The 10,372-nt window shown below is 42.6% G+C and overlaps 1 protein-coding gene across 1 annotated transcript in view; it reads left to right on the forward strand.

Moving 5' to 3' along the window:
* NIPAL2 (NIPA-like domain containing 2) overlaps positions 1 to 9,669 on the forward strand; it is a 50,858-nt gene extending 41,189 nt beyond the window's left edge. Inside the window, exons 7-11 of the mRNA XM_009891918.1 lie at positions 3,431 to 3,566; positions 5,943 to 6,031; positions 7,759 to 7,822; positions 9,167 to 9,261; positions 9,575 to 9,669. Of these exons, the coding sequence (XP_009890220.1) occupies positions 3,431 to 3,566; positions 5,943 to 6,031; positions 7,759 to 7,822; positions 9,167 to 9,261; positions 9,575 to 9,669 (479 nt within the window). The remainder of the gene's footprint in view (positions 1 to 3,430; positions 3,567 to 5,942; positions 6,032 to 7,758; positions 7,823 to 9,166; positions 9,262 to 9,574) is intronic.
* The last annotated feature ends 703 nt before the right edge of the window (positions 9,670 to 10,372 follow it).

Here is a 10,372-nt window from a genome sequence, read left to right on the forward strand (position 1 = left end):
CATTTCTAACGGAACTTTGGCCATGAGTGGTCACTAATGGTCATGAGTGTTTCACTAAGTTTGCCAGTTACACAATTTGTATTTAATTGAACGTGAAAAACCCTCACAGATTTATTATCTGCTTTCCTTCAGATCTCTGACTGGTTTCCTACCCGGCTGAAAAGCTCAGTCTTTCAGAGGACAGTCCTCCCATTTAAGTTTCCCAGTGTTAGGAACATCAGGATCTGTAGCTCTGCAGAAGCCTTGAAGGATTTCCATGCTCTCTGCATAAGGCAGAGATGAAAGACCCCCAAAAGCCTTAGGACTAACTGTCTGACCGTTCTTGTTTTGGAGGAGTGAAGTGTGGGTCCAGCCAGCCCTCAGCTCCTAGCACGGAGCCTCAGAACTTTGGCAGAGCTCGCTTGAGCTGCTCTGCAGCTTCTTACCCTGCCGTGAGGAGTGTGAAGCACTGCGCGCTCCTGAGTGACAAGTGGGTCCAGCCTCCTTGTCACATAGCTGGGAGCCTGAAGACCCCCAGGTGGGCTTCGGCACTTGACGGCTGTGGTTCTGGGCAGACCCACCATGGTGGCTGCCCCAGGCAAGGTCAACACATGGCTCTGGGAGACCTGGGACATTGGGCTGCGTAGCCTTGTGTGCTTCTTTTGCCCCGCAGCCTGCCAGACCTGATGCCACCAGTGCCAAAGAGACATGTGGAGCTGCTGAACAGCAGCGGGGCTGCAAACCCATGCCGCAGCAGGCACTAACTGCAGTTTGGTGGTCAGGCTGCAATCAACCAAAAATAACCATTTCAGCTGGTGGCTGCTGACATTTTGGTAAGCATATGCAGCTTCAGGAAAAATGTGTCATTATTTCTGCTCTATTAAGAAAGACACAAACAAACAAATCCTGGTTCATGGGAACTTTTGAAATACAGATATTTCCCTCGAGCAGGAAACCCAGAACTGTGGCTGGCTCTGGTTCCTGCAGCCGTCCTGGTGCCTGGCCATCCCCACAAAGCTACACTTAGAGCCTTCTGCTTGCTCTCCAACCGCTCTGCTGAGCAAAGTGATGGGGGGCTGAGAGAGGTCCCAGCAGCTTTGCTCCCAGCCACACGTCTGCCACACGCACTGCCCTCGGAGGGCCCTGGCAGTGGGAGGGGTGGGTGAGGCCTGGGGTCTCCGCGCAGAAAATTCTTGGTGGCAGCTTGTGGAAGGGGATTTCTGCTTTTTCTCGTATCTGCACAGATACATTCCTGGTGGAGGGTCTGTTACAGATGTCAATGAATTGTAGAAATGTTTCTTTAAAAAGAAGGCAGCCTTTGTGCTTCATTGGATATGAGAGCTACTTTCATTATGAAGAAAATACAGAGGTGATTGTGAAATCTGCAAATGTTTTGCTTAGTAAACCTCTGCAAGTTCATTTGGTGAGAATTATCTTACCTCATGTATATACTGGGAGTTATCATAAGTTTGGGGGGAAATGTTTCAGATTAAAGTGGGATTTCTGAGTTTCCTGCCCTGACAGCTGGAAAGTGACATCATTTGTCACACTAGCCTTGCGGGGGGGTCATTCTATCAGAGATAGGAAAACCATTTCCTAGGTTTTGAAACTTACTCCATGGCTACTTTAAATAAAAAGATCATTCCACTTTTCAAAAAAAAACCCAAACCAACCAACCAACCAACCAACCAAAAAAAAAACCAAACCCCTGATGCTTTCTTTTCTGGCTTGTTAAAATTCTAAGGGATGGAAACTACCCTTTCATCAGAAACAATTTCTCAGCAATCCTTACCCTTAGTTGGACAATTCAAACTACTAATTTTTACCTGTAAGTGTTCCTTTAAAATAATAAGTCTCTCACATTAGAGTGAAAATCTTGATTTTTATGCAGGCTGCTTGTTAGGGCTTGAGTGTGTTTTTTGACTTTTTATCATACCATTAGCACCACTGCAGGCCCAGATTTTGCCTCCTCTGCTCACTTTTGCTGCTGTGTTTGTTTAACTGCTCAATCTATTTCCATTACAGAGCAAGAGGTGAAGTACTAGGTGGAAAGGTTGTAATGAAAACAGGATCATCACAAGATGTATGCAACTCCTAAACTCCCCCTGAACTTTTGGACTTGCTCTAAGAAAAATGCTTGCAATCAAAACCACAGACCTGAGTCTGTTCTTCCCCCACCTTTTCTCCCAAGCCTTGGCCTGAACTTTTTGCACAGTGCAGCTTCCCTTGTCAATCTGAATTTTGCAGTTACAGGAGGATGAATCAGACCACCGAAATCCAACACTCCTCTGTTCTGGAAGAGGCTAGAACTGGATCCCAGCTGGGGGACGGTGCTCCTGACGATTAATTACCTCTCTTCAAAGGTCATCTCCGCACCCTGACTCTTCTTATCATTTTTTGTTTCTTTTGAATTTGTTACATTTTACTTGCAGTAATCACAGCTTACTTGGGTTAGCTTCAACAAACCAAGAGCGCACTGCATATGGAAATCTAAAGTAACTCTCAGCTGAACAGTCAGTCCCTTTTATGAAAGATGTATATTGCACGACTCCTCTGAACTGGCGACATGTATTAAAACCATTGCCTGCTGTCTGAGATTTGTTTGTGCTGATGCAGTGACAGTGACTAAATGGATTGAAAACACACTACTGAATTATTCTATTCAGTAGGCTAAATCTAGTAATGGCCTTAAGAGCCTGGCCCCTGAAACGAAACACAGACTCCTGTGCTGGTTGACTGCTCTCTGTACAAAACCAGGGGTGAGGAGTTAGATGCTTTGTGATGCGACTCCAAAAGTCAGCTTTGGCCAGCTTTGGCCAGCTCCCATCTCAGCAGAGAAATCCTGAGGGTAAGGAGTTATTTCAGGCTGCTGGTGTCACAAGCAGGCTGCTATTAGGAGGTGTCCCAGCTACTTTGAGAAGATAACGAGACCTCTCAGACCTCTCCTGAATAATGCAACGTGGGCTCCAAATTAGCAGCTGGAGCTAAATAAAATATGTCTGGAAGATGTGGAGGCTGTTGTACCACCTCTATCTGGTAGTCCAGTGTTTAGGACATGTGCCCAGCAGTGGGAAACGGATCCAGTTCTTTCCTCTACCTGGGCTCAGCCTCTCACACACACAGAGCAAGACTTTATCTGACTCTAACTTCAGTTACCCTGTGGGAAAATTGGGAAACTTTGGGTAGATGCAGCTTTGCAGACCTCAGTGCTACAAGAACTTCCAAGCAAAGCACAAAGCACACATGGAGTTAAGGCCACTCTGAGTTTAGGCAGTAACTTAGTGAGTGTTTGTAAAATCAAATGCTTGGCTTTAGGTGCCCAGATCCTACCTCAGTGTGTCTTTAGGTTATGAGCCCTGTGTCTCCAACCTGCCACCTTGTCCTCCCCCACTGATGCTCTGAGGTCCCTGCTGTGAATCCCGCCCCGCTAATCTCTCCCTTTCCCTTTCAGCATCGATGACTGTCATTGCTGTAAAGGCTGTGGCCAGCATGATAACACTCTCTGCAAAGGGGAAAATGCAGCTAACTTACACTGTTTTCTATATCATGATTGTTTTAATGGCAACTTCATGTGTTTTCCAAGTCAAGTAAGTGAGTTTCTACTTATCTCCTAACATTTGTACCCATTTATCTCTCATTTTCTTTTCAGATCCAAGTTGCACTTAAAGGCAACAAATTCCTGGCAGAGCCTTGACAGATGCATGAATTGCCTACAGCTGACTATATTGTTTATTTAGGCTTTATTTCTCAGTTTATAATTGATTAATTACACAGATGCTCCCTCATTTCATTATCGCCTTATACAAGATCTTACCCAATTTAGTTCTAGTTTGGCACAGGTTTGGAACTCATGAAATGAAATTTATGTTTATGTAATTTTTTTGTTACTTTCAGCAACCTTCATTGCTGAATAATCAAATGGCCATGTTTACCATCATTCTGCATCTCTTTTCCCTAGCTTATGTCACCATATCAGACTAAAAAAGAGAGCTTACCCCAACTTTTTCCCTGCCTCTCTTAAATCTGCATGTTGCACTTTGTTACCCTGTATGTCTGTACCTTTTTAGGAAATAGTTAACTTTTGGTGAGTAGGGGACATCCAAGTTTTCCCTGCTGGCCCCTGGCCTGTCGAGTGATTGTTTTATGCTGCCTTTGCAGATTGCTGGGGGTGGCAGCATGGTAAAATATGACTTGCAGCTGAACAGAGAGTCCATTCCCTTTATGCCGGTCCCTCTGCTTCAGGTGCTGATAGCATCATTCAGTAATCTTATCTAGACTGCTCCAGTGTGAATCTGAGTGTTTACTTGCATGATTATTTTCCGGTAGAAGAGCCAACCCAGCTTTCTCGTGGCAGAACATACCATTCCCATGTGGAATCAGAAAGTCCATGCGTTATTATGCAGTGACTCTCCATGGCTGACTCAGGAACTCCCCTGTAACAGATTATACAGTGATTTACATCCAGCTTGTCTTCTCTGGGAGAACAGCTCAGGGCATTTAAAATAGGAAATAAAAACTTGGTAAATAGGAAGCTGCTGAATTAACCTCTCCTTCTTGCCAGTTTTTTCTTTCTTTCATTTGCTGGATCAAAATTAAAACAGAAGTGAAATGTGCCCATTTCATTCCCTGGGCTCAGTGTCTCTTTCTGTCTTCTCTGTTGGACACATTTTCTAACAGAGACTGTGCTGTCAGTCTAAATTTTTCATTTTATTTGTTTCCTCTCTTATTTTATTTGACTGTCGTGTGTTAGCTCAGAACAGCCTGTGCTGCAACATCCTCCTGGATTCAGTGCTGGGCCTTGGTATCACTGTTTTAGTCCCTGTGACCAAGTTTGTTGCAAATGGGAGAAAATAATGAGGTGTTTTCAATGACTTCAAAATCCTGACTATCCTGTGGATATGTAGGATTTCTTTATTTTTAAAGCACCATGGAGACTGTTCAACAGTTGCTAAAATAACCAAGCAATTACTTTAATGGCTAAAACAGATCCAAGCTTGGATTTTTACTGTGCACATATATTGTACCAGTGAAACATTTGAATGCGGTTCATTTTATAGGTTTTGAATACTCTCTGCAGCCTCCTGATTTTTCTTTTTTGGTCTGAAATGCACCATTCACATAACAGAGTATCTGCTGGTGCATCTGAGAGTTCACACTCATGATTCATCACCCTGTGTGTAAATGTTGATAGCTCTGGTCTCTGTACAAGTGGGTTAATTGCTTTGCCTTTTTCATGGACCATGCAGGCTTCTCCATGGCCAGTGTGTTAGTGCGATGTGCGATGTATGCTTCTGCACACTCTTGCTCATGATTCTGGTGAGGGTTTGTGTTGCCCTTCTGAGGAGCACAGCAGAAAGTTTCAAACCCAAAGAGCACAGGCTTGGAGCCACCTTTCTGGACTTTTCCGGCAGGACAGAGTGTGTCTGGGGTAGGATTGCATGGATAAACATACAAATATGTGTTTTAGCCAAGTTGGATTGAGCAGTAGCAGCAATGTGAACTTCAGCAAAGTGAAACAGTTCCTATGAGGACTTGCGTGTTCATGTCCGTGCTGGAAATATACCCTTACACAACCTGTTTAAATTAGAGCAACTTGTCCCTGGCTGCTCGCAGGCAGCACTGCTTCCAAGAACCGATGCAAACCATAAGCAGTAATACCCCAGCATTCCTCTCTTATCTGTGGCAGACAAAATTTTTCCAACAGTGCTTCAAAGGACTCTCCAATGACAGCCTATGGCCAGAAGAATCCATGGCAACTTCCTTGCTTTTGCGTATTTGTTTGTACCCTGCAGAGTCAAAACCAGAAAGTAAATTCAATAGATATAAGCATCTGTGCTGGGCTAGGTGCTATTGTGGTAAGAAACGGTCACGCTTATTGTTAAACTGACATAAAGTGGCTTAACCTGACTTAAAGTGCAATGAACCTCCTGTAGGCATGAGGTACAATAACGCTTGTCTTCCAGGTTCTTGAATCAAGCAATGCATCTGTACGAAACGACAGCAGTTGTGCCCATTAATTTTGTGTTCTTCACCACCAGTGCCATCATTTCAGGTTTGTTTCCGGCCTTCTGCCTCTACAGAACAATTTTCTAAACATCAGGCTTTCAAGAATTACTGCCTGTGAACAGGAACACAAACCAGTTATGTTTGTCTTCACAAAAATAAGTTTTTCCTAAGTGACAGGTGTTTAAGTTTTGAAAAATGAATAAGTTCCCAACTTTTGAAGCAAAATAAAAATAATCAAAATCTAGCATTTCCAGAATTTATTTGTATCGTTTACTGTGCCTTGCTGGCTTACTAGAAATACTTGCATTTATCCTATCCTCATTTTGACATCCAGTAAATGCATTTACCATGTGCACACCAGCCTCTCCATATCTGAACTGGTAGAGTAATTTTAACAGCCTGGCCAACTACTCAAATGACAACCAGCTGTGTTTCATAGTAGTTAGTGTATATTCAGTTTCAGAAGGTGGAATTCTAGGTTAAATGAAGGAAATAAAATGACTCCAAAGACCTTTTAAGCATTTAACATTTTATCCTGGGTGAGAACTTTGAACTCGTTGTTAAAGAGGGACTGCAAATCTTGGGAATGATGCGCAGTGTAATAACATGAGCAAGGAGGACGACTAAGATGCTGTATCAGCAATGAGCCAAAATGATCATGTTGTTAGAACATTTATGACTCATTTTAACACACACTGGGGGCTTTCCTGTCATTGCTGTGCCGGAGTTTCTCATGCAGAGCTGCCATTAATGAGAAGGGGAGTTAGCTTCACGCACAGATTGCCTCAGCACCTGTGTTAGAAGAGACCTACACTTTGTGACTGAGAGGAGACTTGTGCCAAAAGGGAGTTGCATTCTTGTGACCATATGGGGAATTTGGCCTTGGGCCGCCTTAAAAGATCAAGTACCTATTCAGGAATGGCTTAATAGCTTTGAGACTGGATACACATGTATTTGCACCAGGTTAGTTAAACCAGTGTAGGGCTTAGAAGAACAATCTCTGCTGAATCTTGCTGGGGTGCTCGTAGAAGACACCTCGTCTCATGATTTCCCCATCCCAAGTTACAGCCTTTGAAGATACAGTCACGCTTCAGCTGCACTGGTGCACACTCTGGCGTTTCTAAGCAAAACTATGTTCATCAGTGGTTTAAAGCTAATATACTTGGCTGTGAATTGGGGCAGCTGAGATCCAGATACGCATCTGGTTCTGTCACCTCCACTGCAGAGGTGCTAATTCCTGGAAGAGGGGTGACCAGAAAGAGCTAGTGATCCCTTCAGCCAGAAAGATTTGGCAAACTTGGCTGCTGGAGCTCTTAACTTCGTGTAAACATCAGGGACACAGCTAGTTATCGAAAACCTGTTCCCAATTGGAGTTAAGATGTCCACATGGTCTGTTGGAGTGGCTTAACTAAATCCATGAAGAACCTGTTAGCTATATTGGTACGACTCTGCTTGTGAATAAGGCCTTGAGTTTGACCTGTGTAAAAACTGTTGCTGATAACACAAAAAATACCTGCATCTGTGCAGTTACTAACACAGCACATGCTCCAATATGATAGACTAAATCTTCTCCAGTCCCATGCAGTATCTTGAGAAAGCCTAGATAATGGAATATGGGCACATACAGTGAACCCATCACAATGTGTATTAATACCTTATTTGGGATTTTTTTGCTCCGTTTGAGCATGACACTGCTCCTGACCCTCCCAGCTGTAATTCATATCACTTGGAAGCCAGTCAAGATCTGCAATTCTTGTTTCTGTCACATTCCAGGGGTCATATTTTATCGGGAATTCCAAAGTGCAGCTTTGCTGAGTGTGTTCATGTTTCTGTTCGGGTAAGTGTATCGACCTAAAATCTGCACTAACTTTTGTACTGAAACAGCATTGCCTTGTGGAATCCCTTCTTTTCTCAGTAAGAAGAAACCCTCTTTTCTCAGTAAGAAGAAACCCATCTTGTTATTAAAGTATTATGGAATAGCCATTATAGTAGGATAAAAAAACATTAAAGGAAAGATTGATGTCTGTGCTTTGGGAGTTTGGAGGCCTGGTTTTGAATCCAAATATGTAAAAATGTGAGACACTTATGAACTACTAATCTCATGATGGAATGAAAAACCAGCAGCATGTGTTCCGCCAGCAGGAAGGAGAAATCACTGCTCTCCACCAGAGATCATGTTATAGAGGGTGCTTTTACAACTGGGAGAAATCTCCTCCCATGTCACCTTCCACTTGCGTGTCCGGCTGGTCTTTGCTGCTGCTAGGCGTGGGCAATTGTATGAGTTGCTTGCCTACGAGGCAGTGCTATAATACCTCTCCCTCATCTTCCTGTGCCTGCAGAAAAGTTCAGAGAATGCTAAGAAGCTGTTAACAATAAATATTTGAAGAAGGGCCTAGGTGTTGTGTGAGCAGAAACCTTCCGCTGGCTACCAGCACCATAACAGCTCTGGGGACAGGTGACAGTTACTTGATAATGGGTGTGAGATGGTTAAAAGCACCCCCCAGAACTGCTGGAGGTGTCTTGCCACGGTGCTCTCAAATAAATGGGGCTGATAACTACAGACATCTTCATGCCCTGCAGTCAGATCGGAGTAGGTGCACACAACCATTATGTTGTTTGACTGCAGGAAAAGTGACAGAAAATGGAGATGAGCAAATTCAACCCATGTATTTGGCAGGCAGGAATTAGTGGTTGTGTGTCCAACACAGAGCGGATAGAAGATTTATCCAAGCATAGCAGTTTCTCATCACTCCTGGCTTACAGCTTGCCCCTGAGACACACAGTCAAATGAGAAAAACAACGGAGATGTTGATTGTCTGCAGCTAGACTAAGTTGTTAATGAAATTGCGAATGCTAGAATGCTAGCTTAGATGCTCTGTGAAGATTTGCTCAGGGATTCAAACGTTGTGGTCTCACACTCACAGGCATTTGATTAGGTATATATTGCTGAAAGTGTAATTTTGCCTGCAGAGCCTTTGGAACTGATAATAAAGCTTCAGGAGGCAAAAACTAGACTGAAAGGGACCCCAAGATGAATTTATAGAGCTGCCAGGAAGAAAAGTTTCTTTATAAGCTGAGCAGCTTGGGTTTGGAAGTCCTTGAAAAAGAAACATGGAAAGACATGCTCATCTCAGATGCAGTGAAGTGTTTCTAATGCTACTATGCCACTGTTATTTTGCAGGTGTCTCCTATCTTTCCTTGGTGTATTTGTAATTGCAAGAAATAAAAACGAGGAGCATTTAAAAATGCCTTTTATTGACTGTGGACTTATTCCTGGTAAGTAGGGCTTTTTTTCTGTCTCTGTTTGAAAATGAGATATCAGATAATGGGATGACCTAGGAGAGTTGAGTCACAAATGTGCTCTAGTCATATTTAATAAATATACTGTTCCCTTAATTTCTATTCCTGTTCCCAACAGATTTTTCAAAGAATTTTTCAGAGTTTTTCCAAGCTATTGTTACAACTAGTCAAATGAAAACAATGATTACTGGAGCAAAGAATGTTTAAATGATGGATTGGTGGGGGATTTGTTTTATTAAAATTCTTCACAAAGCTGTTGTTTTTCCCTTCTCTCACCCCATTTCCTTAGGAAAAAAATTGACAGGCAAAATACAACCAGATTCTCGCAGTTCACACTATGGCACTTTGAATAATGAAGACGACTCGGTGAAAAGTCAAAGCTGAAAGAAGAAAGCACCTTACATACCAATTAACAAGAGGAACACAACTAGAACAAGGATCAGCAGCGCCTTTTTGTTAGACATATTTAAGTATATCTTGAACTCCTGTATGTTGATGAGTCATAGTATTATTTAATCCTACTTAATTTATCCCATGGCTGTCCCAAATGTGTTCTGAAGATAAAGGAACCCTCAAGAAAAACTAAATAATCATTAATGAAATGGAACATTCTCCTGGTATCAATGCCTTTTGGGGATATTTTTAGAGTCTTAATTGCGTTGAAATGCAAATAGGCACAGAACAGGATTATAAAAATTGCCCTTTGAGGCCACCCAGATCTGTGTAGATACTTAAAGACAAAGGTGGGAAATGAGGAGAATTTTCATAAATTACTTCAAAGTATTTTGCTACATGTCTAATACCTTTAAAAATCTGATCCTTCCTGTTCAAGAATGAAAACTGTGGGCATATATACAGTATACACAAATATATACACACAAAGTATTTTGTATTATGTGCGGAGGGAAAATCCTAATTATCTTCTGCCATCAGACTAATTCTCTTATCTTTCAAGGAAGTAAATACTTGTGTGAGGAGGGGAAGGAAGAGGTCAGTTGCCATAAACATAGGCACATGCGCACGCACACACGTTTGTTGTGCCCAGCGAAGGCAGAGCTAGGAAACCACACATGACATTTTACAACCT

This window comes from Charadrius vociferus, unplaced genomic scaffold (genome assembly GCF_000708025.1).
Source record: "Charadrius vociferus isolate BGI_N301 unplaced genomic scaffold, ASM70802v2 scaffold15, whole genome shotgun sequence".
Classification (NCBI taxonomy): domain Eukaryota; kingdom Metazoa; phylum Chordata; class Aves; order Charadriiformes; family Charadriidae; genus Charadrius; species Charadrius vociferus.